This window comes from Gymnoscopelus braueri, assembly GCF_963280865.1.
Source record: "Gymnoscopelus braueri genome assembly, chromosome: 21".
NCBI lineage: Eukaryota > Metazoa > Chordata > Actinopteri > Myctophiformes > Myctophidae > Gymnoscopelus > Gymnoscopelus braueri.
In genome coordinates, this window is record NC_137623.1 from 20,740,843 (window position 1) to 20,757,185 (window position 16,343).

The 16,343-nt window shown below is 42.4% G+C and overlaps 1 protein-coding gene across 3 annotated transcripts in view; it reads left to right on the forward strand.

The window, feature by feature from the left end:
* Positions 1-16,343, forward strand: part of cacnb2a (calcium channel, voltage-dependent, beta 2a) — a 110,495-nt gene that overhangs the window by 46,199 nt on the left and 47,953 nt on the right. Inside the window, exon 1 of one of the 3 annotated variants that reach the window (XM_080417826.1) lies at positions 9,821-10,193. The exons of the other annotated variants lie outside the window; for them this stretch is intronic. Coding sequence (XP_080273952.1) covers positions 10,161-10,193 — 33 coding nt within the window. The 5' untranslated portion in view covers positions 9,821-10,160. Of the gene's footprint in view, positions 1-9,820; positions 10,194-16,343 lie in introns of those variants that run through there. 3 annotated transcript variants of the gene reach the window in all.

A 16,343-nucleotide genomic window follows, 5' to 3' on the forward strand; every position in this document is an offset into this window, starting at 1 on the left:
AATGGATGTACAAGCACGCTGCGTGGCACGCTGTGAGCTTGTATATCTGCTATTTTTAAATAGCCCTGGTAACACATTTTGCCGGGGACCCCTGGGAACCCCTCCAAGGACCCCTGGGGGTCCCCGGACCCCACTTTGAGAACCACCGGTGTAGAGAGGCCGTCTGGTGATCGGAACCTTACCGGTTCACCTCCCTGTCAGCCCCACTATGTGTGTCCCTGAGCAAAAACGTGAAGCCGAAGCTGCATTTCGCCCGCAGGGTTAACAACGGCCTACCTTTTGATATGGGCAAAGATGAAACCTCTGACGTCGTCATCTCGTACAGCTCAACCTCAAAGGCATTGAAGACGTTGATGCCAAGAATGTTGACAGAGTGTGATGAAATAATCCCGCTCCATTTGTGAACCGAATCGATAATCCATCTGGATTGTCATTTTAGCCGGCCCCAGAATGACGGCATTCATGCATCGGGCCAACTCTAACAGTTGGCCCGATGCAAAGCGTTTGTTTACAATCGTGTATCGGCTAATTCAAATGCAAACAGTGGATGTTTGGGTGTAGCCTGGTGTTTCAATGCTCAAAGTGGTTGCACTTTGTTGTTGTGCAATTATACAGGCATGTTACAATGCATGGCCATGAGCCTGTTATCCTATACCTATTGAAGTGGTGAGCATGAAGGACGGCCTTTTGTAGCAATATTATGTTTTGTCTTCTTTCACAGTTTCAGCTTTTTTTGTTTGCGTAGAACCTGTGTAATGATGAAAGTACAGTGGACATGTGGGGGATAATACAGGCTTCGTTTGTTTAACCCATTCAATCCGGGAACGCATCTGTGTCATTTTAGATTTCTTTGGCTATTCAAAAATAGCGGATATACCAGCTCATAGCGCTATGAGCATGTAGATCTGCTATTTTTTGAAAAGTCGTGAAAATTTGTGCAAATCTTTGAATATATTTTTTTTTAAGCTAACATTTGTAAAATATTTTGTTCCAGGGACCCCCAGAAGCAAAGATTTGAGTTACAAATGTTCACTTTAACTCTCTCAGTGCCACGCCCCGAGATATCCCGAGTTTTTCCCGAGTACCCTCCGTGCCAGCACGAGAAATCCCGAGTTTTTACTTTTGACTGTGGTCGCGCTATACTGTTTATTTTTCATGATCACTTTCGCTTCCTGACTCCTTCAGACTCATTGGGTTCCGGTTTCATGACGCAGATTCCGTTTCCGGTTCTCATTTTTTTCCCGCGGTCATTTTCGGCCAGAATAGGGAAAGTCACGGTTTTTCACACGGTATAAAAAGCGAACGGAGAGGTCCACGTCTACTCTCTTTGGTCTGGGTGACGATCAGTCATCGTAGTCGTGTATCGCATCGTAATTTAGCCCGATCAACGATTGTCGAAAATGTCAACATCCGGTTATGACCGGATATGACGTGAGCCTGTTTGGGAGGGGGCGAGTGAGCCAGCGAGGTCATCAATGTGTCGATTTGTTGCTCTCTACTGGTAGAACTGTATTATGGGTTTAAAAACCCAATCAGATCATTTATTTGAATGAAAAATTACAAAATAAAAACATAAAATAAAACGCAAATTGCTGGCACTGGGGGAGTACTTTATGAAAATACTCTTGGCACTGAAAGAGTTAAAAAGTATATATATTCAAAGATTTGCACACATTTTCACGATTTACAAGCTCATAGCCGCGCTATGAGCTTTCTATTTTTGAATAGCCAAAAAAAATCTATAGTGACACAAATGCGTTCCCGGATTGAATGGATTAATAGGATTCTTGGCAGGGCTAAACCTGGAGGAGTACCACAGACGTATCTCAGAGATCTAAGCATTTATTTGGGCAGAGGGGAGTTTTGTAATGGTGGATTTGACAGAAAACCAAACACTGACAAACCTTGTTATATTGTTTATGCCGTTGACAAGATTGTTTTGCGGTCTGAATCAATCTATTAACTCTGTGTCCATGTTTCTGCTGTCACAGTGTTGATCAAATTGTTTGTGATCTTGATTTGATCTCTTATTGGTGTCCCTGGCACAACATATTTTCAGATGGGGGTCCGTGGCCAAATACATACAGTAGCTATCAAATTTGGCCGTCCTTGCAGTGCTGATTTTGACTGCAAATATTTATTTAGTCTTTTGAATAAGATTCCTTTTAGTTTCAGTCATATTTTAATAATCTGAAATGTTTTAGTTTTAAATCCAATTGATTTAGTTGACTAAAATGTATTTTGGCGGGCTGTGATGGAGTCGTAATGCCAAAAATAGCCAATCTACAAGCTCACAACGTGTCACGCTGTGACGCTCTGTGAACTTGTAGATCGGCTATTTTTGGAGTGCGACATCAAGAATAAAAAGACTTGTCACCACTAGTCACTCCCTAACATTTTATTCTAGTTTTTATTTTATTTTGTCATAGTTTTAGTCATCATAGCTTAGTTTTCATTTAGTTTGGTCAGTGAAAAAAGGTAGTCGAGTTTTTTTCGTCATACTTTTAGTCGCCAAAATTAACACTGGTTGGAAAGGCTAGACAAAGGTGTAATCTATGGCAGTGGTTCTCAACCTGTGGGGTGGGGCCCCCAGGGGGGTCCCCACATGATTTGGGAGGGGGGGGGGGTTCCCAGATGACAGTGCAGTGACGATTTAAGGACCTTTAAGACCTTTTTATTATCTGATCAAATCAAAAGTAATCAACAAACTCTAAAAACTGGTGAAACATTGGACAAATAATATAAGAAAGAGGCAGAAATTAGCCCATCTACAAGCTCACAATGGCGTTGTGAGCTGCTATTTTCACAATATTTATCTGTGGAACTGAGTGAAACAAAATGTAATGCCTCAACTCCTACAATTCCAAGTGCTTGTCAGGGTGGGAGGGGGGGGGGGGGGATGGGGTTGCGACCTGAAAAGGTTGAGAACCACTGTTCTATGGGACAGCTCCAGGTTCATTAAGCAGACAATCACTCAGTCTGAACAGAAGTAATTTCAGGTAACAGGCAGAGGTCAAAACAAGAATACGCAGGCAGAATAAAACTGGACAAACCGACAGGTTTACGACAAAGGCAGAAACCTGGTCTGATTAGTAGGCAAAGTAGAATGGACATGATAACAATTGCACGGCTGTGAGCTTGAGACGCCTGCGAGGAATATGAAATGCCAAGTTAATTGCCTGTGATCTCTGCTGAAAGAACTGCCTCATGTAATCAATAGTTGTACTTTTCACTTGCATTTACATACAAAATTTGTTAAATCAGCATTTTCAAAATCATTATATTAACTCATTGAGTGTCAGAATTAATTAAGTCAGCCAGTGCTAGCGTTTTTGAGCATTTTTACTAACCTTTCAAGAGCCACAGAATATTTCGCTCCAGGACGATCGACACACAGAGTGTCGCAAAAGACGGAGGAGTGTCTCTACTTCCATCGGGGGGGGGAAGCGTGTCACCGCGACCCTCCGTTCTTTTAGTTATTGGCTGTTGAATATACTGTAGCTTGTTCTCGCCAAAAACGCAGAAAAAACAAGAAATCCTTTAACATTAGATCGGACGGGGCTGGGTTTGTTGTGATCACATTATTTCCGGATCTACTCTTCTCCAGAAGTCATAGGATCACTCATAGGTTGGCGAACAGTGCCATCTAGCGTAAACACTGAAAACACGGTTTTGACATGTTGCACGTCATTGGCACTCTGGGCTTTGGAAAAAATGGACGTGTTACACGTCATTGCCACTGAATGAGTTAAGCTAAGACTGATTTAATTTTAGTGTCAAAAGGCTGCTAGTGCACATTGTAAGAAAGAATAAGCAATCAATGTTAGATATAGTAATTCAGTCAATGATCAATCTAAGTTAACATAATATTTATTTATTTTAACTTAATTTCAAAGTACCGGTACCACTGTGCAATTGTGTATCTAAGCCAATGCAGTGGGTTGAATATAGAACAATTCATGCTTCATCATGTGCAAAATGCAAACCAACATTTTAAGTACAGGGCAGACCTACTACAGCGCTCTTGCATGATTATAAACAAAATAATAGCATATAAAACATTAGAGATTGGCCTTTCTTAGCAGATATGTGACTATTAAAACATGCATACAGTATGTGATTAAACCCTGAATCCTTACATTTTGAAAACCTATTGCATTCTAACCACGTGACAATGGTTAATGCTTGCATCCAACAAAACGGCTGTGTGGTTGTTGGTTTCTCCTTCATAAAATGCTTACTGATTGGTCAAGGTCAACTAGATAGATTATTACGCTCACACTGCCAGTTTTCTGTTTGGCTCAGGGAGTGTTTTTGTGCAGCTGAACTGGAGAAATGGCACGTTTAGTAGTGAGCTCACATGTTCACAGTGTTTAATCATCTCCTGAGTGCAGAAAACGATGTAAACCACAGGAAGAATTGCATTGGGGCCCTTATTAAGGATGACAGCTATCAGTTGAGACCACTTTGGTCTGTCTGTGTGTAAGGCGCAGCACTGCCTCAAGAGGCCACTATAGTGGGGCTTTTTTAGACTCTTGTTTTATTGTTTAGTATTTATCATTGTGTGGATAGATGAAGATAGATAAGAGCACACTCACATAGACAGACGGGCAGACGGACAAGTAAATGAGCAAATAGCTGTTGTCGTGGAATTCTGGATCAATCAGTAATTGATGAAGCAAGAAGAGATCGAGGGGATATGATATCATGGGGAGAAGTACAATTGCACTCATGTCGGTGGTACAGCCACCTGCCCATGGGCACAGGGATCGGATCATAGTTATACTCTAGCTGCTACAAGGACAAGCTGAACCATAACAAGATATGCTGTAACATAAACAATACTGTAGCTATCAGGCCTAGCGGAGACATCTTGGCTACTACAATCTACAAAATATGTTATATCATAATGTATTATAAGTACTATAAGTGATGATAAATATAAAAGTTAGATATAAACGACCATAATAACAATACAGTATAATTCTTCCTCACTGTGATGTGGTGAAAAGTAGCCTACATGTTGATCGTTTTGCCTCAGTCCTTTAAGTGATATCGAAGACAAAAAAAACACAAACATGATTGGTTACTGCCAGGCCTGGAAATTTGTCATTTTAGGGGCAAGGCCACTTGCCTTTGGTGTTGTCCATTTTTCGAGGGCACAAAGGCCAAATGCCAGGGCAGGGAGGCCATCAAATAAAACAAGATTTTAGTCCATTGAAAGACTTAATTGAATTTAAGGGTTAAGGATGATTTTAAATGTAATATGTAGACTATCTGCAGTGAAATAAATAAATGATGGTATTTACAATCTGATCCATGCGCAGCCCTGCACCAATCAACGTCACTGGATTGGTTTAAAGATGGGGACTCAGGGGAGTTACGAATTCAGAATCTCAACAAAAGACACTGGTGTCTACATATTGACAAGAACGAAACAGAGGAGAAAGTGGTGCAGTCAGCTGGGGCATTAAGGCCACTGTGGCCTCAGGGCATGCCATTTTTTGAGGGGCACAAGGCCAAACTGAGGGCCAACGACAGCCATGGTAATTGTGGCCTCCCTGAAATTCCTGCCCTGGTAACTGCACTGTAATCCAGTTGTATAAGAATTCACCAAAGGTCTTTTGTTCCTGTCAATGAGCGGCTGCTTACGTCAGTCTGTGTGCGTGTGTCTACCGATCAATAAGCCACAGGCTGCAGCGGCATTCAATTCTGCAGACTGCAGACAACTGAACATTCACAACTTGGTCTGAACCAGTGGTGGAAGAAGTACTCACATGTTGTACTCAAGTAAAAGTACCAATACCACAATGTTGAAATAGTCTTGTTACAAATAAAAGTCCGGTATTCAAAATTAGCTTGAGTAAAAGTACAAACGTATTCACATTCACTGAAAGTAAAAGTACTCATTTTGCAGAATGTTCCATTTCACAAGTTTCCAATAAAAATGCTTTAAAAATAGCAGATCTACAAACTCAATGCGTAACTTTACGACGCGTTGTGAGCTTGTAGATCGGCTTTTTTTCAAATAGCCTAAGTATGCATAGGGCTGAAGTGGTTAATGCATGTTTTTTTTATAATAATCTAAATCTTCAAAGTAACTAGTAACTAAAGTTGTCAAATAACTGTAGTGGAGTAAAAAGTACAATGTTTGCCTCTGAGAAAATTGGAAACACTCCAGTACTTCAGTAAATGTACTTAGTTTCTTTACACCACTGGTCTGAAACCATTCTCTGAGCACTGTTTTTCTAACGCTGTTCCTACATTCTGTTCCAACATTTACCTCTTCAGTAGAAACTGTAGAAAATGATCTTGGTTTTGTTGTTTTTTACTTTAATCAGTGGTTCTCAAAGTGAGGTCCGGATTTTTTTTTACACAATGTTCTCTTCTGGGGGGTCCCTGGCACAAAACATTTTCAGATGGCGGCCCGTGGCCAAATACATTTGGGGGTCCTCGATGTGAATTCCTTTGAGAAGCACTGACTTAAAGGAGAATTTCGCCCAACGTTATTCTTACCTTTTATTATGACGTTATGATATCCTAGGACTAGTGGTACAGTACAGAAACCGTAAGCTGTGCTTTGACGACAGTTCCGGCGCCCCGACCGGAAGTGTCGTCAAAGCGTGGCTCACGGTCGAGCGCATTCAAGAACAACCGGTTGCATAGTGTTGCATAACCGGTTGCATGCTAAAAAGCATTATTTTACACTTTGGCTATTCAAAATAGCAGATATACAAGCTCATAGCACGGCACCGAGTGCCGCACTATGAGCTTTTAGATCTGCTATTTTTGAAAAATCGTGAAAATGTCTGCAAATCTTTGAATATATATTGTTTAAAGCGAACATTTTTAACTCTATTCTTTGCTTCTGGGGGTCCCTGGAACAAAATATTTTGAGATGGGGGGTCCGCGGCCAAATACATATCATTTTGGGGGTCCTTGATATGAAAAAGCTTGAGCACCACTGACATAGAAACATAGGCTTTTCAGAAAACTGTTAGGATTTAGAGGACATTTTGTAGAATCGGAACCTCAGGTCTTAATGGGTTAAAGCAAGGACCATAGGCGCGGGGTTTTTAACTGTGGCGGATATAGGATGTGTCCTAGGATATAACGTCATAATAAAGGTAAGAATAACGTTGGGCGAAATTCTCCTTTTAAGTTGCTTAAATTGTGTCATTTTGCGGTTGCTTGTGTGTAAAGCGGTGGTTGTGTAAGCGAGCTGCCCCGTGGTACCAGAATCACACTTTCTAGTCAGCTGTCATCACACCCGGCGTGCCGAGGGCTTCGGGGACAACAAGCATAATTAGTGTCTGCTTTTCCCCTTCAGGTGCCTTTGACCTTTTGTTACCTCTGTAACGTTACATCAGAACCACACAACACACAGTGCTGCTTTTGGAAAATGTTGGAACCTGGAATTATTATCTGCATGATTTATAGTACTTCTCAAATGATTTAGCCATCTGGAATGGGTGATTTTTCTTCTGCCGTGCATATTTCCCGGCACACATTGTTTCATCTCACTGAAGGAGTGCTAATAGATGTCAGTCATGTTCAGTTGTCTAAAGTAACTGAGTACATTTACTCGAGTACTGTTCTTGCGTACAATTTTGAGGTACTTTAACTTTACTTGAGTGTTTCCAATTTTCTATACTTTTACTTCTACTCCACTACATCTCAGAGACAAATATTGTAATTTTTACTCCACGACAATTATTTGAAAACTTTAGTTTCTAGTTACTTTGTATATTTTGATTATTATTACAAAACATATATTAACCTCCTCAGCCCTATTTAAACTTTGGCTATTTGAAAAAGATTGCTCACAAGAGCTTGTAGATCTATTTTGAAAAGATTTTAATGCATTTTATACATACAGTATGATATCTGTTCTACATTGCAGTATTGATACTTTTACTTAAGAAAAGAAAGAAATGTAGTACTTTTCCCACCACTGGTCGTGTTACTTGCTTGTGTTGTTTTTGTTGTGCTTTTTACTGGACCATTGTCCCAGCGAGGTGAAAAATGCCATCTATAGCCTACAGTTCGTCACGTGCCGAGCGCTTGCCCTCCATAATCCTTGGAAAGGAGTTAACTCAGATCAAACACAATATAATCTAGGATTTAGAGTAGGCAGCCCATCAGATATTTTCTCTGCATGCAACACGCAAATCCCTTGCTTTATCACCATGTACAATACCATGTGAACACTGCACTTTTTCACCATGTGCAATACCATGCAGAACATGGCCTCAAGCTGGGGTTTTTTGTTCAAGCAATATTTAAGGCTGTCACAATTATTTTACGTGCCGATTAATTACGTGTCGCTCAAATAATTGCGATTAATGATGTAATTGCATTTCTGTCATTGAACATTATGAATAAAATGTACATTTCTGTTTGTCTTTTAGGCTTTGAAGTTACACAGGGGCAATCATAAATATACAAAGAAATGACAATGATGCGTTGTGAGCTTGTAGATCGGCCATTTCCTATTTGAAAATATTTGAAAAAATAGTAAAAAAAAAAAAAATCAACATGGAAATGAATATGAAAAATAATTGCGATTAACTCAAATAATTACGATTAGGCGTTTATGTAATAATTGTGATTAGCCTAGCAATATCGTATTATTGTTATTTGCACACTTAATAGAACTCACCCATTCATGCATTATTGTTGTATTATGTTACTGTAGGTCTCAGTGCTTTGTTTTATTTAGGGAAAAGTGGATCAGTTATGGTTTAATTTTGGCCACTCGTGACAAACTTGTGACAGTCTGCTCAGCAGCAGCCGCCACAGACAGTCTTACAAAGGTTATTTGACGGCGCCTCGTCGTGTTTCCCCTCCTTTAACAGAATATTTGACATTTGTTTCTGCTACGTGAAACACTTGCACAATATTATTGCGTTTTTTCAAAGCACACATCACAGCCCCAGTGTTCTCTGATGTCTTAACTATGAAAAGATGGATCATCCGAGACTCTCTTTGAAGCGAGTGGGCTTCATTACTGTAACCACTACAGTCTCGTATAGACTCCAGACAAGTACCAGCTGCCTGACATTGGCACTGCCTGACTTCTGTCAAGCTAAAGACTGGTTAAAGTACTGTGTCACTTGATTACTTACATCCACTTATAACTCGAGTTTTATTGACTTGACCAGATTTTTTTCTTGACGTTTTTACAGCATGTTTTCACTGTACTTTTCACTGGGTTATTCAAAATGTTGAGTGATTTTTTTTTGTAGTCTCACTGTTCAGATTATTCGGCCAAAAAACACAAACAGACATTGAATACTGCCTTCGCGCGCCGTAAAGCAAAGCTTAATCATATGCGCTTAATCTTGGTCGACCAATGAACGATCGCGTTTATTACGACTCAGGGCTCCTTTGTTGATCATCATGCCGGTGAATATGGCATTTTCTGTCGACATGGTGAAGATAATTACTTCCTGACGTCGCTCCTTGGTCTCAGGGAACATGTGTTGAGACTTACAGTGAGTTAGTCTCTCTCTAGCCTTCCGCTCCTCAAAGTGTAACCTCTTCAAGGCATATAGAGCCACACATGTAAACTCCCCAGATCACACACTCGACACACACGTTAAAAAAGCTGGCCCAGATGCTTTCGCTGCATTCTGGAATTTTTCAGGCCGGCCCTGTTGGCCAGAGGTACTTACTTCCTAACTGGCTGTGTGTGTGTCTGCGTGTGTGTTTGTGTGTGTGTGTGTGTGTGTGTGTTCGTGCGTATGTGGGAGGGGAGAGGGGCAGGGGAGGAGGCGGGGGGGGGGACCTTGTTTTCGGGTTGGAGGACGGTCGTGGCGTTCTGAAGGAGTGCTCTTCCCCCAGCGTGGGAAAGAGGCTTGTCTCCCCTCTGCCCTCTCAGCTGTGTGGACCGAATTAGGCCATAGAAGGGCCGAGAAGGAACTAACTTTACAGCTCCGGCAACTTTCTCTCACTCGGGCTTAAAGGGTGAGCTCTTTTCTTCCGCCCCCCACCCCCGTGTCGGGACAAGGGGGGATTCGCAGGCGGCCAGGGTTCCTGTACGAACTCGGAGAGGAGATGGGTTGCAGCTGAGGGGCTTTTTCGTTTCCTTTTTTTTTTCTCCCCCGTCTTTTCTCCCGGTCCGGGACAGGAACGGAGCAGAGCTGGGTAGGGCAGACATGTATCGGTCCGGCAGTGAGGAGTCGGATGTGGTGAGTTTTGTTTTGCAGGCTTATCGCCACACACACAAAGAGAGAGAGACATACAGGCTACACTTTAAAACATGTGCATGAGTGCTCGTTCAAGGGTTATACTTTCGTTACCTGAACCGTTATTTAGCCAAAGTTCCCCGTTCTCCGGCTCCGCTGATGTCCTCACTGAACAAAGAGGAAGGGGAAAGTAGGGAGGGAATCCAGAAGAATGGAGGGGTCATTAGTGGGAAACGTCTAGACTAGAGAGTATAATGATAAACTTCCTTATTTTTCTTACTTATCATGCACTTTTCCTGGAAGTTAGTCAGTCAGTTGTTGCTCAAGAGGCTCACGGTGACTCTCTTCTTGTGGCGTGCAGGAGGGGGGGGTTAGGGGAGTCTGTTTGGGGGGCTGCTTTAGGGGCAAGCGGTTCATGTCAGCCTCTTGCCTGAATGTTGTGAGTGACCCTGCATGGCCATTACTTAGCCTTAAGTGGAGACCGGCAACAGTTGTTAACAGCTTATGTTGAGCGAAAGAAAACAAACACCTGGGCCAGGCTTGACTTATTACACAGAAAGACCAGAAGATGCAAAACATGGCTTCACTCACTGCTGTCGGATGCAGATGAGCATCTCTGAGTGTACCGCTGCCGTATTCAAGTAGTATGTCCTATTATTTCTCCGTTATAACATCATGTCCTTTTCAGCGCCGGCTCCCTTTCTGTTTTTAGTTGGATATAACTCAATGTAATGGGTGGGGGACTTCAGTGCATGGCTTTCATAGAAGTGTCTACTTCAAACATTTCCTTTTATGTGTGTTTCTGTGCACCGTGGTGTGTCTGTCTGTCTGTCTGAGTAGTGTGTGACACACAGAGAGAGAGAGAGGGGTGGTGATATGGGAATATGAGAGTGAAAACTTGCGGCCCTGATGTCTACAGTAATGACTGATTTGTACTTGATTGCACGCTGTGTCGCGTGTCAAACATTGCAGATCTATAAGCTCACAACATGACAAATGAGAGTCACTTTGTGAGCGTGTAAATCGCTAAGTATAAATCCCACTTGAATGTCATCAGCCTCATTCGCATACTAATGATCAGCCTTCAAAAGACAGTTTGGCAACAGTAGTAAAAACACACGCACACACACACTCAGATGCACACGCGCATGGACATTGGACACACATGCACTTTCGCACTCGCAGACACAAATACTGCAGCGGTAAATTATGCAGTAATGGCTATAATCAGTCTAGTGCTATTTAGTGCAGATATTCTTTCAGACTGGTCTCAGGGTAGTGTCTGTCTGCACATGACTCATCGTGATTGGGTGTGGAGAGGACAATAGTGTGTGTGTGTGTGTGTGTGTGTGTGTGTGTGTGTGTGTGTGTGTGTGTGTGTGTGTGTGTGTGTGTGTGTGTGTGTGTGTGTGTGTGTGTGTGTGTGTGTGTGTGTGTGTGTGTGTGTGTGTGTGTGTGTGTGTGTGTGTGTGTGATGCTGTTGTCTAGCACTATGCTCCGTAGTTGACTCCACAGTGGGAGTGCGACTATATTACCACCTGTCCTCTACTCAATCTAGACCAGGGGTGGGCAACTTTGTTGATGGTGAGGGCCACAAAATGTCCACACTCACTCTGGGGGCCCGCATTGTTTATCGGCACTCTCGCCAGTAGTACCCCATTACTCAAAAAGCCCATAATAGTCACATATGTGATAAATAAGGGATATTAACTATTATTATTCGTTGCAACTTTGTTTTGGTGCGGTGCGGGCCGCATGCGGCCCGTGGGCCGCCAGTTGCCCATCCCTGATCTAGACACACACTACCTCAATCTATATTAGTGATGGAAGAAGTGCTCACATTTTTACTTTAAGGGACTACACCATGAATTTTAACTTTTTCTTCTTTTTTGTGTGTTTTTGGTCTCCCCTACCTCTCTATCCCCAAAAATACCCCAGTTTGATCACTCAGGCTTTCACAGCAAATCTGGGGTTTTCTGTAAATTGGTCTCAAAACAGGCCAAACTGATTTGGTCCCTGACGTGACGTCACGTCAGGGTACAATCCCTCCCGTTTTTCAGTTCCAAAAAAGATTTATTTATTTATTTATTTAAATTCATGGTGTAGTCCCTTTAACACATTCCATGCAAGAGGTTAATCTCATAATGTACTCACCAGTGCCAACGTTTTATTGTTGTTTTTTTGTTTTTTTCACGTCGCCATAGACCGTGTTAAAATCCTTAAGATTGAGCTCTGCACTGTTTGTAAACATCGCGGGGATCTCCCTGCTTCTACCAGTGAAAACCACGTGTCAAACGGAGCTCCATTGTTGTATTTAGAACGGTTTACGTTAAACAGTGATATGCGAGGAGAAAAAACTACAAGGAGAAAATGGAGTTTCAGTGTGCGCTTTAGAATGGAGGCCGACGGGATCGGCAAAACGGGATCCCGAATAATTCCGCTTCTGGTGGTGTTACAATGAAATGTGCCGTACCAAAAATTGAAAAAAGTTTTTTTTCGAAAAAAATAAAAACACCACTTCGACTTCTCGTAGATCTACGCGATTGGCACGTGGCGGCTTTAAATAGGTTCGCGTAGATCTACGCGATTGGCACTCAATGTGTTAAGTAAAAGTATCAAATACCTTATTGTAGAAATAGTCTGTTTCAAGTACCAAATGTAAAAGCACTCATTATGCAGAATGTCCCATTTCACCCATGTCCCATTTTATCAAATGTATAAATATCCTTTGAAAATAGCAGATCTACAAGCTTACAAAGCAACGTGTTGTGATCTTGTACAGTAGATCGGCTATTTTCAAATTGCCAAAGTAGGCTATACATTTAGGTCTGAAGTGGTTTTGTAATAATAATCAAAATCTACGGCCTAGTGACGAGTGACTAAAGTTTTCAAATAATTATAGTGGAGTAAAAGTACAATATTTGCCTTTGAGATGTAGTGGAGTAGAAGTAAAAATATTGAAAATTGGAAATACTCCACTCCAGTAAAGTAAAAAGTACCTCAAAAGTGTACTTAAGTACAGTACTTTAGTACATGTACTTAGTTCCTTTACATCACTGATCTACACACACACGTCTCTTAGGTGCTGCTGCTGGTTTTATGTTCAAATATATATTGATCTGTGGGCAAACACCAAAACACTACTTGAGCCTGTGAGAAATTCTATACGTGTGCGTGCGTGCGTGCGTGCGTGCGTGCGTGCGTGCGTGCGTACGTGCGTGCGTGCGTGCGTGCGTGCGTGCGTGCGTGCGTGCGTGCGTGCGTGCGTGCGTGCGTGCGTGTGCAGTAGTGAAACCTTGCAGTCAGTCAGTAGATATATAATCCTCGCTGGCACGACTGTAAGCCTGATTTATACGTAGTTGGCGCGATGGTGTCTTGCACCGAAAACATAAAAATCTACAAGCTCACGACGTGCGGGCTGTGCTATTCTCGGTGCAAGACACCGTCGCGCAACTATTATAAATCAAACGTGATTTGTCCATACATGCGTCACTGTTCTGTCTCTGTCCCAATATGTTAAAATCCTCACTGTTCATTCTGTTCAAGTCTGAGAGTGTAAAATGGACCCAAGTGGGCCCGTTATCTATCTTATGCCTGTGTAAAAGGTCATGAAAAAAAAAAACAGTATAATCCTATCATAACATGCATTGCTCTGTTAATTTTAGAAATTGTTTTCTTTTCCTGTAGGTTTTTTTTTTGTGCATCTCAGCCAACCTGGAATAAATAGACTTCAAACTGCTCATTTGAACTTAACATTTAATAAATCATTGCTCTGGCTCGGAACTGCAGGTCCCTGGGTGCATAAACTGTCTTGTTAACCCCCCCCCCCCCCCCCCTTCCAAATGAGGCTTAAACAAACAGCTAAAAACAGAAGTGCAGTCCCATGCAGCCATGCATCCAATAGTCCCGTGCCGCCGCTCAGCTGGACACATTTACACCCCTCCCCCCACGAGAGCCATGCAGCATTCATCAATCATCCACTGTCCTGCTAATTCATATACACCAGCCCCCCGCCCCGCAATATTGATGATGCAAGCACAAAGTAACAGCACGAATCACACACCCCCGCTGACCCCCACCCCTCTGTCTCTATTTTATAATGTATCCCTCTTCCTTGTTGTCAGCCATCAGCCTATTATGTTGGCAGAGCTATATCACTGCCAGTGTTGCCATGTCTGCTTATTGTAAGCTACTTTGAGCTTGTTTTTCCTGTAAAGTCACTTGTAAATATTGGTTGATTGAGGGTTTTTTTTCTTTCTAGATTTCTTTGGAAAATAGCAGATCTTCAAGCTCACGGTGCGTCTCATCGCGACGCGTTGTTAGCTTGTAGACCGGATATTTTCAAATAACCAATGTATATACGTTGGTTTAAAGTGCACCGCTCATGTGGCCTATAGTTGCTTCTCTTCATAGACCTGGTTGCTTATTTCTCTCACAAAATCTGGCAACACTGATCAATGCTGTGCTGTGGAGGGAGCTGGGTGTGAAAGGAGCGGCCCAGGACAGTGGAGCTCATATTGTCAAGGGGTTTAGTTCACGGATTTTGCAACTTGCCAAAAGAAATGGGATAGGGGACTGCTGCTGTTATGGAAATCAGTGTAATATGCACTATAGAGTGTGTGTGTGTGTGTGTGTGTGTGTGTGTGTGTGTGTGTGTGTGTGTGTGTGTGTGTGTGTGTGTGTGTGTGTGTGTGTGTGTGTGTGTGTGTGTGTGTGTGTGTGTGTGTGTGTGTGTGTGTGTGAGAGAGAGAGAGGGGTGATATGGGAATATGAGAGTGAAAACTTGCCCCTGTCTACGGTAATTTATCCAGAAGCTCACTGTGAGATTGTAGATTTTCGAATAGCCAAAGTATAAAATAAGGTTACAGTGCTTAAACTGAAATCAGTTATGTTATATTAATCTGTTAAGGACCCCTTTGAGAACCACTTCTGTAGTAGCGTATAGCGCCATTCTCTAAGTATCAGCCCCGCCGTATAGCCACATCCATCCAGGAGCCTGTCACGTGATTGACAGCCTGGGAGTCCATCTCAACGATGGGATGATGCACTTATCTAATGCATCGGAGAGGGGGGTTTGGCACGCACAATGCTGGGTAGACACTTTTTTTCTTTCCGAGGACCCCGTCAGTGTCACCTTGAAATCCATGCAGCCAATCCCTCTTTCACAATGCCAGAGGGGTCATTACTCCACCACATATACAGTACACCCCTCCCCCCATGCATGTCCTCACTTTCTCCATCGCCCTTTTGTTCTATCGCTCCACATACAAACACACATTTTTAGACGTGCACTCGTTGCACTCTAGCCATTATTTTATACTTTGGGTATTCAAAAATGCAGCGCTATGAGCTTGTAGATCTGCTATTTTTGAAAAATCTTGAACATTTGTGCAAACCTTTGAATATATTTTTAAGGCCAATATTTGTAACTCAAATCTTTGCTTCTGGGGGGAAATATGGGGGATTTTGAGATAGGGGTCCGCAGCCAAATACATATAATTTTGGGGGTCCTTGACATGAAAAGTTTGAGAACCACTGATCATAATATGCCATCATAATCGTGTTTCAGAAAACTAATACAAAAATATAATGTTCATGATTGGCCTCAATAACATTATTTTGCCCTTCCCTGTCCCTCAGCCACAATCAGTGGAACAACATTAGTGCTCATTCCTCCATCGTGTGGTTGAACGGTAGTTGCTCTTGCCCCTCGCAGCAGCCCTCGCAACTCATGTTCTTGGCTGTCATGTGCGTCGCCACATTTTCCTGCCGTTTGATGAAAAAGACAGTGTTCGCAAAATGATGATTCAATTTACTTAGTGTCTCGTCGAGCGATGTGCACGTTGATGGACAGATGGCAGGACAAAAGACAAAACAAAACAACGTCGGTTCCTGCCAAAAATGAGTCACGCCAAACCCCAGCTCTTTTTTCCTCATTCTCAGCCCCTGCTGCAGTCAGCCAGTCTATTAGCCAGAACAGAGCAGAACACGACTTGGCATATGGAGTCATCTTCATTCTTCAGTCTAGTTGTGTGATATACTGTTAGTCTCCGACCACAGTGACTCAGTTTCTTGTTATAATAATGGAGCCTTTTAACACAGACATGTCATAGTTAAAAGGCTCCATGGTTGACGACAGCTGTGGCTAATTCA